Here is a 22601-nt window from a genome sequence, read left to right as displayed (position 1 = left end):
TATAAAATGTAGTTGTATATGGCACCTATTGGATACATCCCATGATATCACCAGTGAACAACACAACTCTTCACCCTGTCTGTGCTGTTCTGTGGAGTTTTTAAAAGGTTTTCATAAATTGTTTTAAAATGTTCAACCTCTTATGGCACAACAGAAGGGTGGTAGGACATCTTGTGCATGTTTTCTCTTTTCCATATTTTCTCAGAAGTAAGCTCAAAATGGATTTTATTCAACAACTGGTTTTTTTGTGAATGGCCACTGTTAAGAAAGAAAATTACCGCCCTCTGTACTTTTCTGTATTTTGTTTCCTTCTGACATCACTGTTTACAATATCCCTCCCACTTTAACCATGTACAGACGCTTTAGGTTACAGACTCCGCTAACCCAGAAATAGTACCTTGGGTTAAGAACTTTGCTTCAGGATGAGAACAGAAATTGCGTAGTGGTGGTGCAGCGGCAGCGGGAGGCCCCATTAGCTAAAGTGGTACCTCAGGTTAAGAACAGTTTCAGGTTAAGAACGGACCTCCAGAACGAATTAAGTCCTTAACTCAAGGTACCACTGTACCTGCAACTCAGGAGTGCATTGTAGTCCACAATAGTGTATGCTATAATAAATGTGCTAGAGTTTAAGGTGCCATAAGTCTCTTTGCAGTTTTTTTTTTTTTTTTTTGCTGGAACACAGTTACCCTTCTGTAAAATTACCTTAGTAGAACTTAACCTATTCATAGGCCTTTAAGAAAAGTATCAAAAATCCAGCAAGGCTTCTCTTCTCTTCTTGCCTTTGGAGCAGGTTTTTTCCCCATTTTATAATCATTTTTCTTTTATCCCTTTCTTTCTAATTTATTGATTTCCAGTGCTAGAAAATATTATACACCCACACCCACACAACTGCTGTGAGTATGGCCGTTTACATTTGCTACAGTTGGAACAGATGAAGAAAGAGAACTCAGTTGTCCTAATGGAGTGATTTGACCCTGCTGAAAAGGAAGAAAGCAGCTGGATCAGGACTGGGGGAACTTTGCCTCCTCCAGATGTTGCTGGACCACAACTCCCATCATCCCTACTCATTGGAGTTCAACAACAGCTGCAGAGCCAATGGTTCCACAGCCCTGAGCAGGACCAAGAGGTTAACTTCCCTAACACTGCAATTCATATATGTTTACCTGAGAATACACCCAATTGAACTCAATCAACAGGCACGTCTAAGATTGTGCTGTTCATCTGGCTCAGTGTAAAGTCTCGTAATCTATTACATTCTCACAGGAAGGTGAACTGAGGATTTCTCACACATCACAAAGGTTCTTAGACGTATTTTTGTCGGGCTGGAGGTGGAGTGATTTATTTATCATCAGAACTCACATGTGTTACCTCATGTCCATGGAGCACTGCCAGGTTGGCAGAAACCAAGAAACCAGGTGCCAAGAAGCCAAGTAAGGTCATGGCTGGAAGAAAAGGCACAGAGATGAAAAAAGGTAAAGAGAGGAAACAGCGAAATGGAAATAGATAATGAAAAAATATGGAGGATGGAAGAGATCCACCTTGGGATTGTATGATGAATTGTAGGTTAAAAATACATAGGAATAATATAATGAATTATATGAGGAGAGGGAAATGATGGCAAGAAGAGGAGGATTTATAAGTGAAAAGAAGAAAGATTTATACTATTTTTACTGGCATTTGCTTTGTAAGTATCACCATAGCTTGCCCTTCCAGCTTCACCTCACTGCCAAGTGGAATAGTGTTTTCTTATATCTGTTCTGGTTTCTAACATGACCAATTGCAAAATAAAATAGTCAGTAAGATAGTAAAATAGATCAAGTGCTTTGTGTGTATTAGATATGTGTGTATGTGTGTGTGGTATTTTTTAAAGAGAAAATATATTAGGCTGACAACTTTTATTAATGTGTATTGTTGATATTTATTCATTAGTAGGTGTTGATAATCTTTCTATATAGAGGAAAACAGTGTTCCAATAATGCCTGGAAAAAAGTTAGTGATGATCTGCAAAGGGTCAAGCTGTGCTTTAGCCAAATTTATGCATTTGTTTGTACATATTACTTGTCTGGAGAAATGCATTGCAAAAGTCAGAGAAGTTTGAATTTCTAAGGATGGCTCTCTTTCAATTTGCATATTGTTTTGAAAACTGCAAATTTCGTAGGTTTGCCTTTAAATGCATGTTGTCCGATTCATAATTAACCAATTGAATGGTGACAGAGCAGGGTGGTGTGGAAGGAAACACTGCTCAAAACACTTCACTCCCTTTCCAGAAACATCAGATGCTCTTTCGAGGTCAGTGGCAGGCAGGTTAAGTACAGAAGATCCCTCATTAACTGGACCAAAGTTCTTTCTCGTCCTACTTACTGCTTGCCAGTGTTCAGCCATGTGAATCTTGGAAGCACAGAAGCAAGTTGGCACGAGAGCAGCAGCTCTTATTTCTTAACAGTGGTGGTTCCTCTTCATTGGTACTTGTAGGGTATAAGGGAGACCAATACAGTGGTACCTCAGGTTACAGACGCTTCAGGTTACAGACGCTTCAGGTTACAGACTCCGCTAAGCCAGAAATAGTACCTTGGGTTAAGAACTTTGCTTCAGGATGAGAATAGAAATCGCGCAGCAGCGTGGCGGCAGCAGAGGGAGGCCCCATTAGCTAAAGTGGTACCTCAGGTTAAGAACAGTTTCAGGTTAAGAACGGACCTCCAGATCGAATTAAGTACTTAACCCGAGGTACCACTGTAGTTGGCAGAGCCAGAGCCACCTAAATTCTAGTTTTGTCCCCATTCTCTCATTCACACGTCTGCCTCTTATCTGTCCCCACCAGCTGGTATTCATATCATCTTTCTTTAGCCTTGGATTTAGCTACATATTCTCTATGGATGTATCTCTGGATCAGCTTTTTTTATTATTTTTAAAAAGATGAGATTGGAGTTGAAGTGCAGAAACAGGAACGTGTGGCAAAACCCTGTCATTGTTCCTAGAGAAAAGCAGCCTCAGAGAAACAGGAAACGGGAAGGGTGTTGAACGCTTTTCCCGTTCACTGATTTTGCACTTCAACTCCTCCTTTTCTATGGTTTCTTTCAAATTTGTGGAACTTTTCCCTTCTTCTTTTAAACTCAGATGCCCAAGAAAATCTGGATCTAAAAATAACTACCTACCATTGGAGGAATAAGTCTAATCAACTGAACATACAGGGCCTTATTTATCTAAAATATGTCTAAGTAAAGACATAGACAAAAATTAATATCCTCAGCATGTGATGGACTCTCCTTCCTTGGAGGTTTTTAAGCAGAGTTTGGATGGCCATCTCTCACGGATGCTTTAGGTAGGCTTGATCATTAATCTGTATCGGAGAGGCAAGAAGGAAAGAGGCAGCGAGGCGCCCAGGAGGGACCCAAAGAATCCTACGCGCAAACCCTGATTGGTGGAGAGCGGCGCTAGGAATGCACCGAAGCGGATCATTGAGCGGCAGAGGTGGGGACAAGCAGGCAGCTAATAGCGAGCGAGCTCTTCCGGGGGAGGCGCCTTCGCCGCGCCGTGATTGGGCGCGGCGTGCAGGGGAGGCCAATGGGGCGCCCCGGCGCCGGCGCGTCTTGCCAGGGGGGCTTGTGACGTGGCCGGTCTTTTGAGCTGTGACAGGCGGCCGAGGAAGCCGCGCTTGCCCTTTCTCGCCGGAGCGGAGGAGAGTCGCCTCGGGAAGGTAGCGCGGCGGTGGGAGGGAGGCCCGGTGGGTGTGGGGTGTGGGGAGGGGTCGGCCGGCCGCCTGCTTGCTCCCTCGGGGGACCTCCTTCCGCGGCTGCTGCACCCCGTCATGCCCGGGAGGATGGGGAACGGGCGGCGGCCGTCGGGCTGGAGCGAGGCCCTGGCCATGCAGCGCTTTCTCTCCTTTTGCTCTCTTCCCCTTTTACTGCTTTGTCGTCGTCCCCCCACGAGCCTCCCCAACGTAATTTGGTCCCTCAGCCCCTGCTGGAGACCCGTGGGCTGCTCTGGAGCATGTAACGGGACGCTGTGTGTCTGAGCATGCACAGAGTGTATGTATGTTAGCCCCAGCTGGTCTTTATTTAGAAACGTATGCACAGCACCCTTCAGCCTGCGGTGGATATGTGAAGCCTTATCACACCCTCTGCCTTTTCAAAATGTGCATGTGGGAGGGTGTGTGTGTGTGTGTGCAATTGGTTTGTTTTAGTTTTATGATGTATTCCGTGTTCCAAGTTTAATAAGTCGCCATCATTCATCTCTCGTCCTTAGAGAGCCTTGCTGGCCCTTTTCACTTCTACCATTTTTGCAGAGCCGTAAAACACTGCTGGTACAAGATCTCAGCTAAAGGAGGCCCCTGGCTTTTTCTGGTTTCCTTGAGAGTAAATAAAGTGGGTAGCAAAGGAAATAGATGCACACTCACCTGGGCATTAGTCCCATGGGGCTTGCTTCTGAGTAGACATGTATAGGAGTTCACTGTTAGTAGTTTTCTGGCACAGTACAACGGAAACTTGAGGTGGAATAGGCCATAGCTTTTAAGAGCAAACTGGTCTAGAAGAGGCATATGAAGATCCCAGTAGGTTCAGACCAAAGGCCAGTCTGATCCAACATGCTTCTCTCACAAAGACCAACTAGATGCGCATGGGATGTTCTCAAGCAGGGTGTGAGCATACTAGCACCCTTCCCACTTGTGCTGTCCAGCAACTGGTATTCAGAGGCATAATGCATCCAACACCAGAAGTAGGTACACAGCTATCATTGTTAACCTTATCCTCCATGATTTGGTTTAAACTGCTTTTAAAGAGACTGCTTTTAAACTTTGGGGAGTCTTTTCCAACTCCCCAAAGTTCCTTTTGAGGCATGGCAATCAAAACTGTGCAGAGTGCCTGTTTTGTTCTTCCTACCATTACTACCCATGTAATAAACCCTATATGGGGAACATTGGGCTTTCCAGATGTTGCCAGACTGTCAACTGCCACCAACTGCAGCCAGCACAGTCAATGCTAAGGGATAATTGGAGTTGTAGTCCAGCAACATCTGGAGGACTGCAGGTTCTCCAACTCTCTCATAAACACATTTTTTTTTGTCCTACTAGTGTTTTGTCAAACAGGCTTCTGTGGGTTTTTAAACCAAGATGAAGCATGCAAAACCTGTTTCAGAAGGCAAAAGTGGGATGAGTATATATGCCTCAAGCAAGTGTCTCTTGTTTACTGATGCTAGCTCTCTGAAGAAATATCGTATGTTTCTAGCCTGACTATTCTCAGCTCCACTGGGCAGATGTCCTTTCCTTGCTAAGATGCCCCCCCCCCCGATTTTTGGACACCTGAAAACTTTGCTTTCTTGCACTTTACCCATGTGTATCACTATCCTTGTTTCCACTATTTGCAAGTAGTGATGTGTCTGTAAATATTTGGCAGTGAGATGAATTTGGTAACTAGGCTGTAAAGCTAAAAGGATTAAATAGGAAAATGGACCTGAGAAAGTACCAGTTTGGGTGGATTTACTTCTCATTCAAAATGCCTTTATAATCAGCAGATTCAGAACATTCTTCAAAAATCATTACAGTACAAGTAAAAATGTATTATATGAACAGAAAATATAAAAGCTGAGTATTCTCAAAACGGATTACTGGCTCATCTTTTGTGTGCTGTTGCCTTATGAGAAGGTTTTCAAAGGCAACTCATCACACTTGCCAAGGTTAGGAAGTGACAGTAAATATCACAGCAGTTACAGTTAGATTCATAGTATTTTAATAAACCATAAATTTTCCTCTTTCTAAAACCAGCATTTATTTCTTGTATATGCTTATTAAGCAAGCTAGCTTTTCCCCCCTGTGAGGGGTGTGTAGTGGGCCAGGCCTGTATAGCCCTATCATTGAGAAGTTCATCCTGATGCAAGCTTTCAGTGATGCAATTTTAAATCTGGGTCCTATCCAAATCTTATGTAGTGCAATACTTGCTATTTTGGGGGGTGAAATTTCTAAATGTCACATTGGAACTCCATTAACATGTTTTGTCAATATTAACAGAAGTAGCTATTGACTCATCCTGTACAATATGGCATCTGTCATGCATGCTTTAGCTGAGATTCCTGCATTGTAGGGGGTTGGACTAGATGACCCTTGGATCCCTTCCAACTCTTATGATTCTATGAATTAGCAAACTATGTGTCATCTTTGTATGCTGGAATGGTAGGATACTAACAGTGCAGTTCTATAGATGTTTGCTTGGAAACAAGTCTTTCAGTGTTCCATGGGCCTTATTCCCATGCAAGTACATTAAAGAATCAAGCTTTTGTAGGCTGTACTCCTAGAAATGTGTTTTACTTTCCTGCTCCACTGTGAGGGATGCTGCTTAAACAGCTTATATCAATTGAGTATAAGCATCTGGTAAAGTCACTTTTTTTTAGGATGGGGGAAGAGTTAAGATTTTTTTTGAGCTTTTCTTTTCCTTGGCCAATATATTCTGTTTCATGTTTAATATGACAAGCAGTTATTAATCAGCACACACACAATGGCATAGGATTACCTGTCTTTTAAATGAACCATCTAGTGATGATTGAGCAGAGGACTGTATGTGTATGGTTTTGCTTAGTTCTTCAAACGCTTGCATAAACCATTTTTTACAAACCACCACAACAATCCCCTTTGGTCTTATGAACCGAATGATACTGAAAGGTAATAGTAGGTCTTATTTATATTGAAGATTAGTCTGTCTGCTGTCAGTGTTGCAATGCTCTGGTGACAAGGGTTGTATTGTAACTCAGATTAATTGTTCTTTAAAAGCTCCACAGGGGAACATTTGCAGTAGAGTTCAGCAGCCTGGAAAAATATTTCTAATCCCTGCATCAGGACTTTAAGAATCAAAGCAACTAGGCACTTGGGGTTATTATTTTTTTGTTAAGTTCTCATGGCTTTTTATCTGCTGCTAAGTGACCAACAGTGAAAAACATGTGATAATTGAAAATGCTATAGAAAATCCTCTAGCACAGCATCTTACATGTTGGTTTTCAAGATGCAGGGCCTATGCGATAGTTCTTTCATGGCTCAGAGCTTGGAACATAGTGATGAGAACTGGCAGTGCTGGTCTTCAAGCTGTAGGGAACCTCAGTTCTAGGAGCTTGAGACCTCTCTGTCCAGCTCTCAGGACTCTCCACAAGCTACATACCTCCCAGGCCCTTCTCTGAGCCAGCGTGGTATAGTGGTTAAGAGCGGTAGTCTCCTAATCTGGGGAACCGGGTTCGCGTCTCCGCTCCTCCACATGCAGCTGCTGGGTGCCCTTGGGCCAGTCACACTTCTTGAAGTCTCTCAGCCCCACTCACCTCACAGAGTGTTTGTTGTGGGGGAGGAAGGGAAAGGAGAATGTTAGCCGCTTTGAGACTCCTTAAAGGGAGTGAAAGGCGGGATATCAAATCCAAACTCTTCTTCTTCTTCTTCTCTGCACCCTCTTTGAGTGTTGCTTGCCTGGAATATGTTCTTGAACTGCAATATAATGTAGGTTGGTGTACGTGTATTGATATAAGCCTCCAACTCTTGTGTGGTCGACACCTGTTGCTCCTCCCACTTTTGCCTCTCGCCCTGTGCACCACTGGCATGAAGGAATGGACTGAGAAAGGCTCCCCACCCTTGCTATAAGCTGAGCACAAATCTGGATGTTGACTGTGAGGTATCCAAAGGTAACTTAAGCATACTCAAGTTTTTAACTGACAGGCTTGGTGTGATGCAACTTTCCATGACTCATCTTGGCGTGAACTCACACCTGATGGGGAAGGCGTGTACCTTAGCAAGAGTATGTTTCGTTGTGTGTTGCATATAAGATAGACTCTTGGGTTGGAGACGTGGGTTTGGGTCTACCGTATTGTCCCATGTTTTCTAGCTTAGCTGTGCAAAGTCTGTGTCTACCTCATGAAGATCATATCAGCTGTTCTGTGGAGAATTTGTAATAGTGCACTAGGATTTAGGTTTCTGTGTTGAAATGCTTTGACTATGTAAGAAGGCCCGCTCAAAATCCTGTATGCAATCACAACTATTTGTATAGGTTTCGTTTGCAGTTGTGGTGTTGAAGCGGATGTCCCCTTGAGTTTCATGATTCTGACCCAATTCCCTATGTGCCATTTTTTCTTTTTTCAGACCTTCAGCACACTGTAACCATGTTTTCTAAACTGGCCCATCGGCAGTCGTTCGGCTTTCTCTGTCGAGGCGTTCATGCTTCAGTGAGTTCAGCTACGTCAGTTGCAACTAAGAAAACAGTCCAAGGCCCACCATCATCCGATTACATATTTGAGCGTGAGGCCAAGTATGGTGCACATAACTACCACCCGCTCCCTGTTGCTCTTGAAAAAGGAAAAGGTATGTACGTTTAATCTTTCCAATAGGTTCTTAGGCTAGGGATGGAAGCTTAACTCAGCCTTTCACTTTAATGCTTTCCAGCGGCAAGGATCATTTGTATCATCACTGCAACAATGATGCTTCTTTGGGAACGGAAATGTGGGATACTCTGGCTGCTGTGTATGTGCAATCTCAGCTGTTTTCCTGACTGTGTTAACTCAGAAGAAAGAAAACACTGTTACTACTATCTTCCTGGGGAAGATAGTTTCTCCCCCGCCCTTGTCTTATGGAATCATGGGTCTGCCTCTCCTAAACAGTTTCAAGAAGATTCCAAGGAGAGAGAGGAAGTTGGCATTTGGCAGGGTGTGGGGAGGCATATAATGGTTCTTAATGTAGGAAGGGACGTGGGTGGCGCTGTGGTCTAAACCACACAGTCTAGGGCTTGCCGATCAGAAGATCGGCAGTTCGAATCCCCGCGATGGGGTGAGCTCCTGTTGTTCGGTCCCAGCTCCTGCCCACCTAGCAGTTCAAAAGCACGTCAGAGTGCAAGTAGATAAATAGGTACCACTCCAGCAGGAAGGTAAACGACGTTTCTGTGCACTGCTCTGGTTCGCCAGAAGCGGCTTAGTCATGCTGGCCACATGACCCAGAAGCTGCCTGCGGACAAATGCCGGCTCCCCTGGCCTATAGAGCGAGATGAGCGTGCAACCCCAGAGTTGTCCACAATTGGACCTAATTGTCAGGGTTTCCTTTACCTTTGTATTTAATGTAGGGGCAGTCATTTGTATAGTCTAGTTCCACAGCTCTCCTATGGTGGTTTGGTGATTAACTTAAAAGTAACTTCCTCTTAGCCAGCATTGTGCAATATGCAAATGTGAGAACTATCCTAGTTGTCTGAACAGGACAGAAGCATGTTGAATTCGAAAGATAGGCAGCAGCAGGCATAGCCTTGTGTACATGGTTTGCTGGTCTTTCATTCCCTGATGATGCATAGGGTAAGTATTTTGCAAAGAGTTGTGAGAAGCAGCCTGCAGCTGTCTCTGGCTGAATTAATCTGTGCCTGCTCCTCTATTTCTGGCTCACTGAGCGCTGCTTGGCATTTGAGACCAACTCAGGAGAGGTGGCATAATTGCCTTTAAACTAGGGGCTGGGAATCATGTCTGACTCTTGGCCATGCTGTCTAGGGATGCTGGAAGCTGGTGTCCAGTAATGTCTGGAGAACAGCAGGTTCCCTGACCTGCTTTAAAACCTAGAATGCTTGAGAGTTCTGAGCATAAAAATGCCACATTTCTCATATATAAATTTTTATACATACATTATACAGTTATCATCACATCATTTATTCTTTGACTTCCCCACACATCCCTCCATGGGTTCTTGTTTAAGCCTTGCTGTGCTGCATCTCCTTAGTTACCACCCCTCTTCTAGTTATTTTTAGCTGCTGCTCATATATCTAGCCTTACTTGGAAATTTATCTGGTTGTTACATTTCTTTAAGTATTCACCACATTTCCATTTAGTTGTATAAAAAACAGCAGATCATATGGCATTCAGTGTGGTGTGTGTTGTTAGAAAAACTTACTGCTCTTTTATATTGCCTTTGTTTTCCGCAGTTCTTTGGTTTATGTTGCCTTCAGTTCCAGTTAGCGTTTGAAATTTTAAAACCTGCCTTAATGCAAACTAGGGATCTGGTGGCCAAGGTCTTTCTCTCCCTCTGATGACGTCAGGGGATTAATAGGGGGTAGTGGTGGCCCAGCCCATCTGTCAAATGTGGTCTGCTGGGATAGAGGGAGATAGTGACTTCAAAGCATCATACAAGGCTTGCAGAGAGCCCTGTGCAGTGCTTGGAAGCCTCTGAAAAGTAGGCTTGAACTCAGTGGATGGGAGGTGAGTTCGAACCTGCTTTCTGCAGGGATCAGCTGTGCCTACTGGTTCTCCACAGGAAGCTCACTTGTGCACCTAAATCAGCTTGTCCTTACCTGCCGCAGCCACACTGATGGGGCAGGTGTGAGGCAGCTGAGAATGGCTTGGGGTGAAGTGGCCTAGCAGGTCAAATGGGGAGGCCTGGAGCACCACATCTGGTCCACGGACTGCAGCTTCCACACCCCTAATCTAAGTAATTCTAACGTCTAGCTTTGGTAGCGCTCTGTTAGCATTCTTTATTGGTGGCGTCTCCCCAGTGCATATATCACTAGACTATCCTGACCTTAGGGCACCAACTGTTTAGCATACTTACCACCTGATCTACAAGGTTGCTGAACTTTTATTACTTTTGACAAGCTTCACCAAATCAAGGGAATGCCTATTTAGCCTAATTAGAAGCGCAAATGGTCTCAAAGTCTGTTTCCTTGCTACTATGTAACCTCATAATGCAAGATTAAAGCTTGTAGTAGTGTCTGGAAACTGTGTTCAGGTCAACTCTTTTACTGGTTTGCATTTGCAAATTAGTAGCTTCTTAGGTTAGTATTATCTTCCTGAACATGTGTTTGGTAGCTGGATAAGTGTAGCAAAGTACAAAGTATACCTCATGCTTCCATGAGAACAAGCAGGCAGTTTTATTGTCTTGGCATCTGGCAGCCTGCCTTGGCATAGCATTTGTGGCAGATGGGTGCAGGCATGGAGTCTCGCTCTCACCTAGGAAGTTTGAAAATAAAACAGCCTTTCCATAGTTTTATACTGTTGGCCTACAAAGAGATTTTGTGCTCAGATGCATATTACCTGATCTACCTTAGAAGGTGCATGTTGAACAGTGTGGGTGAAAAGTCAGTGCCACCCGAATGATGGTCATTTTGGAAGCTAGCTATTCATTCCTGTGCTTATGAAGCTGTGCCTGGTAGACACATTTGATATCTATGTGAAATGGCTACAAGTCTTTCATAGCTAGTCAGCATTGAGCAGATTGCCCTAGGCTGTGCCAAAAATGCAACCTCTGGCTTGTGCTAGCTGGACTACCTTGGGGAAAATGCAGCACCAAACAGCCCATTTTCAAGGGAAGAGAATGAAGTTTATCCCCACCCCAGCATCGCACAGATAATTTGTATTTTCAAGTGTCAATCTTTTCTCAGTACTACTACAGCGCTTGACACAAAATAGCTTAGCCAGTTATCTTACAGTCACAGAAAATGCATAGGTAACTGTGCCAAAAAGTACGTATAGGAAGTTGAGAAATGTGAATTCTGTACTTCGTGTCATTCCTGTTCAGTTTTGCTAAAGCAGCCATTCCGTTTATATAGTATATCTATACTGAAGTGCTGCTTTTTTATTTAGCCAAATATTATACAATGTTTTTTATCAGTTGAATGACTTAATCAGTTGCATCATTCACCCTGTGCCTCAATTCTAAAAACAATAAATGATCAACATTATTTTTTTGTTTTATATGTCACCAGAGGTTTGTGTGTGTGATATATCAATTGTTAATATTCTCCTAATACTGTGTATCTGCTTGTTTAACCCTGCCCCCCAGGTGTTTATGTGTGGGATGTAGAAGGCAGAAAATACTTCGATTTCTTAAGTGCTTACAGTGCTGTCAATCAAGGCCATTGTCACCCAAAGATTGTAGCTGCTCTGAAAGCCCAGTGTGACAAACTTACCCTTACCTCAAGAGCGTTTTACAATGATGTACTTGGCGAATATGAAGAGTATATCACAAAAATGTTCAAATACAACAAAGTGCTTCCAATGAACACAGGTAATGCTTTCTGTTCTGTCCTCCTAAAAAGCATGTGAACGGGACAGCTTTTGTCACTTAAGTGGGAAGCTAGAGAGAACAGTTGTGGATTCCATGAAATTTGGGCTTGCTTCCTGTGTGTTTGGAAATCTGTTGCACACAAAGTGCTGTGTTTCCAACCTTTTTCAGCTCAAGGATGTATTCAAAATTTTGAGCAAGTACAGAGAGGGGGGTGGGGGAAGGCTGCTGTAGGGCCATGCTCTTGCTGCTGCTAGAGGAGGTCATTTAGCTTAATAATAATAATAATAATAATAATAATAATAATAATAATAATAATAATTTATTATTTATACCCCGCCCATCTGGGCTGGGTTTCCCCAGCCACTCTGGGCGGCTTCCAAAAGAATATTAAAATACTGTGATACATCAAACATTAAAAGCTTCCCTAAACAGGGCTGCCTTCAGATGTCTTCTAAAAGTCTGGTAGTTGTTGTTCTCTTTGACATCTGGTGGGAGGGCGTTCCACAGGGAGGGCGCCACTACCGAGAAGGCCCTCTGCCTGGTTCCCTGTAACTTGGCTTCTCGCAGTGAGGGAACCGCCAGAAGGCTCTCGGTGCTGGACCTCAGTGTCCGGGTAGAGCGATGGGGGTGGAGACGCTCCTTCAGGTATACTGGACCGAGGCCGTTTAGGGCTTTAAAGGTCAGCACCAACACTTTGAATTGTGCTCGGAAACGTACTGGGAGCCAATGTAGGTCTTTCAAGACCGGTGTTATATGGTCTCGGCGGCTGCTCCCAGTCACCAGTCTGGCCGCTGCATTCTGGATTAGTTGTAGTTTCCGGGTCACCTTCAAAGGTAGCCCCACGTAGAGCGCATTGCAGTAGTCCAAGCGGGAGATAACCAGAGCATGCACCACTCTGGCAAGGCAGTCCGTGGGCAGATAGGGTCTCAGCCTACGTACCAGATGGAGCTGGTACACAGCTGCCCTGGACACGGATTTAACCTGTGCCTCCATGGACAGCTGTGAGTCCAAAATGACTCCCAGGCTGCGCACCTGGTCCTTCAGGGGCACAGTTACCCCATTCAGGACCAGGGAATCCTCCACACCTGCCCGCCTCCTGTCCCCCAGAAACAGTACTTCTGTCTTGTCAGGATTCAATCTCAATCTGTTTGCCGCCATCCATCCTCCAACCGCCTCCAGACACTCACACAGGACCGTCACCGCCTTCAATGGTTCTGATTTGAAAGAGAGGTAGAGCTGGGTATCATCCGCATACTGATGAACACCCAGCCCAAACCTCCTGATGATCTCTCCCAGCGGCTGCATATAGATGTTAAAAAGCATGGGGGAGAGGACAGAACCCTGAGGCACCCCACAAGTGAGAGCCCAGGGGTCTGAACACTCATCCCCCACCACAACTTTCTGAACACGGCCCAGGAGGAAGGAGCGGAACCACTGTATGACAGTACCACCAGCTCCCAGCCCCTCAAGACGGTCCAGAAGGATGTTATGGTCGATGGTATCAAACGCCGCTGAGAGATCCAGCAGAACTAGGAAACAGCTCTCACCTTTGTCCCTAGCCCGCCGGAGATCATCAACCAGTGCGACCAAGGCAGTTTCAGTCCCGTGATGAGGCCTGAATCCCGACTGGAAGGGATCCAAATGGTCCGCTTCTTCCAGGCGTGCCTGGAGTTGTTCAGCCACCACTCGCTCAATCACCTTGCCCAAGAATGGAAGATTTGAGACTGGGCGATAGTTGGCTATCGTGGCCGCATCTAAAGATGGTTTTTTAAGAAGCGGTTTAATAACCGCCTCTTTCAGCGGTTCTGGGAAGACTCCCTCACGGAGGGAAGCATTCACCACCCCACGAAGCCCATCGCCCAGCCCTTCCCAGCTAGCTTTTATAAGCCAGGATGGGCAAGGATCAAGGAGACAGGTGGTTGGTTTCACTCGTCCAAGCAGCCTGTCCACATCCTCGGAGGTAACAGATTGGAATTGATCCCACGCAATTTGACTAGACAGGACTCTAGCACTCTCCCGTGCCGGCCCTGCTCCCACGGTGGCATCGACCTCTTCCCGAATCTGAGCGACTTTATCTGCAAAAAACTTTGCAAAATCATTGCAGGAGATCATGTGGCCCGTACTGGGCCCCGATGTAGCAGGTGGTTCCGCTAGATTGCGGACCACCTGAAAAAGTCTCCTGCTGCTGTTTTCTGCAGATGCAATAGAGGCGGTGAAGAAAGTCTTCTTCGCCGTCGCTACTGCCACTTGGTAGGCTCGACATTGAGCTCTAACCTGTGTCCGGTCAGCTTCAGAATGGGTCCTCCGCCACCGGCGCTCTAGCCGTCTCAACGATTGTTTCATTGCCCTCAGATCCGTGGAAAACCACGGGGCTGTCCAGGCTCCATGCAATCGGAGAGGGCGCTTCGGAGCCAAACAGTCAATAGCCCTGGTTAACTCCACATTCCAGCGGGCCACCAGGGAATCAGCTGAAAGGCCATCAACATGGGATAAAGCATCCCCTACCACTCTCTGGAAACCATTTGGATCCATTAAGTGGCGGGGACGGACCATCCGAATCGGTCCCACCTCCCTGCAGAGGGGAAGGGTCGCGGAGAAGTCAAGTTGCACCAGGAAGTGATCTGACCATGGCACTTCTTTTGTTTCACTTTTACTTAGTGTCAGATCACCAACATCCATTGAGGTAAACACCAGGTCCAAGGCATGTCCGCGGCTATGGGTTGGGCCAAACTTATTCAGGGACAGCCCCATGGAGGCCATGCTTTCCACGAAGTCCCGAGCGGCCCCTTGTAAGGTCGTGTCGGCATGGATATTAAAATCCCCTAGGACAACCAAACTAGGTGTCTCCAGGAGGACATCCGCCACGACCTGAAGCAGCTCGGGCAGGGAATCCTTGGTGCAGCGGGGAGGTCGGTACACCAGAAGGAATCCTGTACTGCCCCTATTGCCCAACTTCCAGAACATGCACTCAGAAAACTGGGTCTTCCCAATAGGACGCCTGGTGCAAACTAATGACTTCCTAAAAATCACTGCAACCCCCCCCTCCCCGCCCACAAGGCTTGGGTTGCTGTGCGTAAGAGAAACCTGGTGGACAAGCAGCGGCAAGAACAGGCCCATCTGCTTCATCCAACCAAGTCTCTGTTACACATGCCAGGTCAAATCCTCCATCCATGATCAAGTCATGGATTGCAGCGGTTTTATGAATCATTGACCTGGCTTAAGTCAGCTTAAGTCAATGTTTCTTTCTCTCTTACTTTGCAATGACACTCCCAAAGTATAAACATGGTTACAAGGCACGTGCAGAGTTCCAGCAGAACTCAGTTTCTTGATAACATCACACTGCTTTTAGCTGTCCCTTTCCACACTTCTAGGGCCTTAGGCTCTTACCCTGCATGGCATACTTCCGTAATAGTCTACCATGTGGCTTCTGATAGTAATGAGTTCTCCTTCTCTTCCTACCCCTCTCCTGGTTCCACCTTTTGTGCTCTCTTATTTTAGGAGTGGAGGCTGGAGAAACAGCGTGTAAACTGGCTCGCAAGTGGGCATATACAGTGAAAGGAATTCCCAAATACAAGGCAAAGATACTTTTCGCAGGTATGTCAGAGTTTTAAATATCATAGGAACTTGTTGCAGGTGGGCATAACAAAGGTATTGGAGACTTCGGATTATGAAATCATGCATATTTTAAAAACAACAACATGCTGTAGGAATACCTTTGTATTAAAAATGGAGTTTCTGTGTCTTTTACTTAAACCTGTTAGAAAGTAGTAGGGAATCTTTTGCAGCCTCATTTTGCATTCCTTCCCAAGCCACATGCTTGCAATGGGTGGGGCCAGAGGCAAAAAGTGAACAAAGCAAGGGATGTGACTTACCTGTGTAAAGTAAGCTACATTTTATGGCAGCTGCACTTGATGAGAGAGAGGAAAAGGTCAGGGAAGAGAAAATGTCTTCTGGGAAAGTCCCAAGAGTTGGGTGGAAAGACCAGAGAAGCCACTTTTGGTTTGTGGACCTGAAGTTCCCACCCCTGTTAAATGGTTTGTTGCTTGTAATGAATTCATCACTTTACTAAGTTAAAATAATGTGCAAAGTTGTGCCCTCATCACCTTCCGATTTATCAAATCATATATTGTCTCTGGTGCCGTAAAGAACCAAAACCTAAGTGAGAAGAGATTAATCTTTCTTTTCATGGGTGAAAGCGGGGTGGGAATATGGTGCTGACAAATTAGGGCTACAGTCATAAACAACACTTATTAGGGAACGAATCCTGTTCAGACTTGCTGTTGAGGCAGTGTGCTTAGGCTTGTGAAATGTATTGGTCAACTGAAATCTCATGCAATCGGTGTTCTGGGCTCTGTTAAGACAGCATGCTGTAACCATTCATCCTGGACAAGCATGTTGGGTAAAAGACTCTGTTTTGTTATAACTTTGGGAAGTTGCAACTCTTTGGCACCTGCATACATGGCAAACGTACAAGGTGAACAATGATTAAAAAATCTGTATTTTGCTATTCATTTTCAACAGAATCAATTCCCATAACATTAAATGCTGTTTAAAATCCAGAGTTGGGCAAGGAGGTTTTAATACCTGTGCCATGTTGGGTGGGATGATGGGAGTTGTAGTTCAGCAACATCTAGAGGACTGCAGGTTACCCATCCTTGATCTAAACACAACTGTGATACATCTTTAGCATCTCAACCTTTTAGAAAGATGTGGTGTCTTTCGACATCTTCGGATTGTTGAGTTGATTAGGCTGCATAACGTAACTGAAACATCATATATTTTGTTCATTCTTTCCCCCCACCCCTCCTCCTAGCTGGCAACTTCTGGGGAAGAACGATGTCTGCTGTCTCAAGTTCTACAGATCCTTCCAGTTATGATGGGTTTGGACCATTTATGCCAGGGTTTGAAATAATTCCATACAATGACTTGCCAGCTCTTGAGGTGTGTTGCAATCTTTCGTTCTGTGAAGACATTCAGAAGTTAGGAGAAAGAATGTTATAAATCTTGTTCTGCATCTCTCCATAACGGCATTCAGTAACTGTCTTTCTTCATTGCAATATACTTGTCCTCAGCGTGCACTTCAAGATCCAAATGTAGCAGCTTTCATGGTGGAACCAATTCAAGGGGAAGCTGGTGTCGTTGTTCCTGATAAAGGTTACCTCACAGGTGTGCGAGAGCTTTGCACAAAGCATAATGTAAGTAAGTCACTGTGCTAAGAACACAACATTCAGGCTGTGGAAAGTGGCCAAGTCTTTTAACTAATACAACAGGCCTTGTTTAGACCAAAGATAACAATCGTATAATGCTGTTATATGTTTAAAAAACATTTTTTTTACACTGCTGGTTAGCACAATCTAATATTTAGTTACTTGAATCTTCCAAAGGTCCAGTAGTAAGTGGTATAGTTTTTTTATTATTAGAAATAAATCAGTGTTTTTCTCATCAGTGATGTCAGTTTTGACCTGGTAAAACACTTTTCCCCAAAGTGAGCTGTTGCTCAACTCTACTATCTTATCAGTTCTGTGCCTGTCTTAAGTAGACGACAAGGTTGTTGTAATATACTTTGTGTACCTTTTAAATGGACTTTATCCCACTGCTGGGCAACTCATAAATTGTCTTTGCTTTTCAGTCTGATAGGGCTGTTTCCATAGAACATTTTGGTTTATCTTGGGGTACAGCAGTGGCAAATTTCACCCTGTGGAATGATTATAATGACCTTCCTGCTTCCAAACATATACATCATTTGGACTTTACCACATAATAGATCAGACAGAGTAAATGTAGATTAGGAATGGGGTCAAGAAAGCCATATTGCAAGATCTTCATTTGGAGTTTGGCTTTGGAGAATCTTCTCTTTTAAAGGAGAACAAAACAAACTAAATGCTCATTGAATGACAATTCATCAAGTCCCTCTCTATGCAAGTCTAAAGGGGCTCTCTGGATTGAAGCTATTTTCTTTTATGCTTTCCAGTGCATGATGAGACTCTGATAATACTATGCAAGTGATATTCAGGCCTCTCATATGAAAAGTTCTAAAGGGGCCGTTAAGTGAAATGCTGTTAAGCATTCTTGGCTTGTGAAATTTTACTACCATAAAGAATCTTGTGGGCACAAATGTAGCCTAGAATTTTTAAAGTTATGCGATCTAGATGTGGTGTGATATAGCAGTATGCTGAGCAGAGGTTAAACATTGGAGCTAGTTGTTTAATTATACCAGTTTCTGTAGTTTGAACGAGAGTTGCTAGGGATGTTTGGGGTGAACTTTCCTTGTCAAGGAAATACTTCTTGAATATGTGCTCCTTTAAAAATAAAACAGGTTCTCTTTATCGCTGATGAAATTCAAACTGGGTTGGCAAGGACTGGGAAAATGCTGGCTGTCGATCATGAAAATGTTAGACCAGATATGATCCTGCTTGGAAAGGCCTTGTCTGGAGGTGTTTATCCCGTAAGTAATACTGAATGAGAAACAGCTGGTTCTGAACTGCTTTTTGGAGATTTCAACAGGTTTAAGATACAAAACTGGCTTAATGAAAGGGTCATTGATGAAGTGGAGTCAGTTAGGACTATCTTCCAGGATTCATGTTCTTACAATATGACAGTGTTCAGCAAATGGGGACATAGGAAGCTTCCTTATATTGAGTTAGACTATTGATCCATCTAGCTCAGTACTGACTACATTGAATGGCAGTGACCATCCAGGGTTTCAGAAGGGGTTTTCTCCTAGTCCCTTCTGGAGATGCCAGGGACTGAACTGAACCTGTTGGTGTAATGCAGATTGCATGCTGACCAATTCAGATGTGGTCCTGCAGCTCTGAATTTCCGAGGTCAGACCTGTAACAGGCTAGAAGTACTGAGCTGAGGTACAGTCACACCTCGGGTTACAGACGCTTCGGGTTGTGTGATTTTGGGTTGCGCACCGGTTTTCGGTGCTTGCACATGCGCAGAAGTGCTAACCCGCACGTTGCGCATGCGCAGAAATGCCAAATAGTGGTCTGAATGCTGTGGGTTGTGAACGTGCTTCCCACACGGATCACGTTCGCAACCTGGGCGTCCACTGTACTGTACTCTAATACTTGAAATTGCTCCATTATTAATACCTTTAGCTGGGCAAGAACAACAATCATATTCAGGAAGGGAAATTTCTCCATCACATTGCTCCAGGTTTCTAACTAAGTCCGGGGGAACTAGGCACAAAGCCAGCATTTTGAAGTATGATATAGTATAATGAAACTAGCTGTAGATTTGGGTAGGTTAACAGCTCTCTTGTTTTTGAACAAGTATTGCTTAGTTTGGAATCTTAAGTATATATTTGGAAAAAAGGTCTGTTCAGATCGGTGGCTATCACATCTGGTAAAATGTCTTTAGGATCAGGCCATTTAAGTTCTCTAGACCACTTACATGACTGTCTGGTGAAAACAGCTTTGAAATGGAGAATTTCTTTTCCTGCTGAGTAGCCTGAGTACCACATCCAGCATTTTGCAACTCTCTTTGAGCTGAGTCAGAAGTTTAAAAATGGTAAATAAATGCTGAGCACAGTAAACAGGCAATTGTACCTACCTGCAGTTCATTCTGCAAAGCATTTACTGAGGAATGCAGACTTTATAAAGCAATGGGAAATAAATAGGAATATTGCCTTAGACTCTGTGCAGCAGCGGTAACCGTAGGGGGGAGGCAGCAAAGTGATTTGTTTGTTTGTTTGTTTAAAGCATTTTTGCCCCACTCTTTAGCTGTAAACACTCCCTGAGCTGCTTTACATATCAATAAAAACAAAGCAACAAACCAACACAGCCCCAACTTTCAGAATTACAGTCTTAAATGCATAATGATGCCAAAACATTACAGACATGTAATTTAGTGGAACCTCTGCGGTGTTGTGAAGCAGGACAAAGGAAAAATGTTCTTAAGTTTTTGGTAAATGTTGTCTCAGTGCAGAATTTATGTTCTTAGGTTTCAGCGGTACTATGTGATGATGAAATCATGCTCTCCATTAAACCTGGAGAACATGGTTCTACATATGGAGGGAACCCATTGGCTTGCCGGGTGGCCATAGCAGCACTCGAGGTACGTAAATATCAGTTTAAGGTCTATGAATGCTATGCATGACTATACTAACACTGTGCAGTATTTAAATAACTCGAAAACTGCATGTTAACAGTCATTTCCCTCAACTTGTCTAATAATAAAAGTAACCAAATATCCGTGTATCTGCTTTGTGTCGTATATTTGTTCACGTCTTCATAACTGAAGACTTCCTTTTTACATCTGTACCATATTATGACTTGTAATTTTATGGTTAACTGTGTATGGTTAGTAAATATAATTATAAGTAATTATAAATTATAATTATGGTTAGTAGTGGTCTTGTGATGAGAGACAAACTGAACCTTATGTTTACGTATTTATGATTCTCCCTCCACCATTCAGTTTTCTTACCTTTGTTTCAAACTGCTTTAGGTAATTGAAGAAGAAAAGTTAGTTAAGAATTCAGAAATCATGGGCAACTTATTGAGGAATGAGCTTATGAAGACTCCGTCAGATATTGTGGCTTGTGTCAGAGGAAAAGGATTATTAAATGCTATTGTTATTCGTGAAACAAAAGGTAAGGCTGTTTTTACACTGTGTTAACAAGACTTCAGCATGATTCAAGGCCATTTTCACTTTTGCAAGAGAATTGTGCGAGTTCCAGTTTGGAGGCAATAGCATAATAACGTATCCATTCAGAATCAATTAGGTGCTGCTGCTGTTTGAGTAAAGGTATATATCTTGGGGGTATATATCCTGTTCTCCTTTTTCACTTTTTTGAATAAAAAAGGCAGTATTTGAAAAAACACACAAAAGGAGAATAGGGAACTTTGACCCAAAATACCTGAAACTGAGGGTGCTCTAGGAATAGGGTTTAGACAAACCATGTCAGTTTCAATCGTAGCAGAAAGTTCTAAAAGTCTGAAGTCCTCCTGCCTGGGGTAAAAAGGTAGTAGCCCAGACTGCTTGACATGCTTTTTTCTGGAAAAAAAATGTAAGTTCAATCAAGTTTATGTACTGTCTAAAAAGTAGGAGCACGCCTGGTCTCTTGTGGCCAAAGCTGAAATATTTGTCCAAGCTGCCACTTCTAAACAGACTTTGAACAAATTTCTTTCCTGTCTGGAAATGAAACCACAACCTATCTCCTTCATGTAGTGTGGCTTAAGAGTGTTGGACTAGGACCTTGAAGATCGGGGTTGAAATCCCCACTTGGTCATAAAAGCAAACTGGGTGGCCATGGACCAGTCGCCATCTATCAGCCTAACCTACCTCACAGAATTGTTGTGATGAAGAAATGGGAAGGAGGAGAAACCCCTGTGCCACCTTCAGCTCCTTGGAGGAAAAGTGGGGATGCAAATAGCTCAGTGGGTAAAGCACAAGTCTCGTAATCTCAGGGTTGTGTGTTCGAGCCCCACATTGGGTGAAAGATTCCTGCACTGCAGGGGTTGGACTAGATGGCCCTTGGGGTCCCTTCTAACTCTACAATTCTATGAAAAGTTCTATGAAATGTAATGCATACTTCAGTTGGTTGCAAAGCAAATATTTGATTCTGTATTTTGGATTTCTTTTAAAGACTACGACGCCTGGAAAGTGTGTCTGCGACTCCGTGACAATGGACTGCTGGCCAAACCAACACATGGTGATATCATCCGATTGGCTCCCCCGCTGGTGATCAAGGAGGATGAGATCAGAGAATGTATTGAAATCATCCACAAAACCATTTTATCTTTCTAAAGGCACAGTGTTCAATGTCTGCCTTCAACTTTGATTCCATAACGCTACTACAAAAGCAATATTCTTGAACCCCGCCCCCCTTTGAAGTTCAATATTTTTCCCGCTGGGTTGAAAACCAAAAGCCGTCTAAAATCAGTTTTAATTTTTTTTAAAAAAATGGCCCCGGGGGGGGGGGGGAGCAAATGACTAAAATTGTTTTTGATTTATTGTGACTTTGGCTATGTCTCCTTTTACATGTCAGCCAAAATATAAATGATATGAAACTGTTGTACCAAATGCTAATATCTTAAGAAGCTATTTAACCCCCCCCCAAACATTTCAAACTTTTTCTTTTACCATTTGCCCCTGTATGGAGGACTGAAATCTTGCTCTTGGTGCTAATGATTGTATCCTGACTGGAAATCCTAGCTTCAGAGGATCAAGAACAGTAGAATCTCTCACCTTTTTGAAATCTGTATTGGTTCATAAAGGTAGCTCAAATGGATGTCTTACTGGTCAGTGTTTTGTTGCTATAACAAGCATATTCATTGCATTTGGCAAACTGGCATTGGATGCTGAATCTAGTACTTGTCACCTACCCAATATTGCAGTTAAAAACAATTTGAATGTAAAGGTAAAAATTGTTCTGATATTGATACTGTTGTTGTTTTTCAATTGGGATAGAGTTGTTTTGTTAATAATAGCTAGTGTAGTGTAGCATGTCTCTGGTGAGAGAGATGCAATTTCATCATCAAAATGGAAACTTTAAGTGAGGCATTACTGCTTTTAAGGTTTTTAAAAGCATTGCTTTTATAGTGTATGTGCACGGAGACTTCTCCATTAACCTTTTTCTTGGCTAGTCATTTCCTGCAGTGAAGAA

General features: G+C 43.6%; 1 protein-coding gene across 4 annotated transcripts; it reads left to right on the top strand.

Annotated features, from left to right (window-relative positions):
• Positions 1–3464: 3464 nt before the first annotated feature.
• On the top strand, positions 3465–22226 carry OAT (ornithine aminotransferase). 4 transcript variants are annotated; one of them, XM_083439706.1, is made up of 10 exons: positions 3465–3694; positions 8099–8317; positions 11762–11986; positions 15485–15580; positions 16800–16927; positions 17059–17181; positions 18303–18431; positions 19934–20047; positions 20441–20585; positions 21582–22226. In XM_083439706.1, exons 2-10 carry the CDS (start codon positions 8119–8121, stop codon positions 21740–21742), a joined length of 1320 nt encoding a protein of 439 aa, XP_083295832.1. In that variant the 5' UTR covers positions 3465–3694; positions 8099–8118; the 3' UTR covers positions 21743–22226. The 4 variants fall into 4 exon arrangements, with proteins under 4 accessions (XP_083295832.1, XP_083295835.1, XP_083295833.1 ...); XM_083439709.1 differs by having other exon boundaries at positions 3593–3694; positions 11762–12253; positions 15213–15580; XM_083439707.1 differs by having other exon boundaries at positions 3619–3721.
• The last annotated feature ends 375 nt before the right edge of the window (positions 22227–22601 follow it).

This window comes from Podarcis tiliguerta, assembly GCF_965153285.1.
Source record: "Podarcis tiliguerta genome assembly, chromosome: 5".
Taxonomy (NCBI): Eukaryota; Metazoa; Chordata; class Lepidosauria; order Squamata; family Lacertidae; genus Podarcis; species Podarcis tiliguerta.
Note: the sequence above shows the minus strand (reverse complement) of the source record. Positions and strands in the feature narration are given on the sequence as shown.

What these genes read in the sequence shown, in the direction of transcription:
- OAT (XM_083439706.1), top strand. Translation starts at nt 8,119, where the DNA reads ATGTTTTCTAAACTGGCCCATCGGCAGTCGTTCGGCTTTCTCTGTCGA. An exon ending in ATGACTTGCCAGCTCTTGAG is followed by an intron (nt 16,928 to 17,058) that starts GTGTGTTGCAAT and finishes ACTTGTCCTCAG; the next exon opens with CGTGCACTTCAAGATCCAAA. An exon ending in TGGCCATAGCAGCACTCGAG is followed by an intron (nt 20,048 to 20,440) that starts GTACGTAAATAT and finishes AAACTGCTTTAG; the next exon opens with GTAATTGAAGAAGAAAAGTT.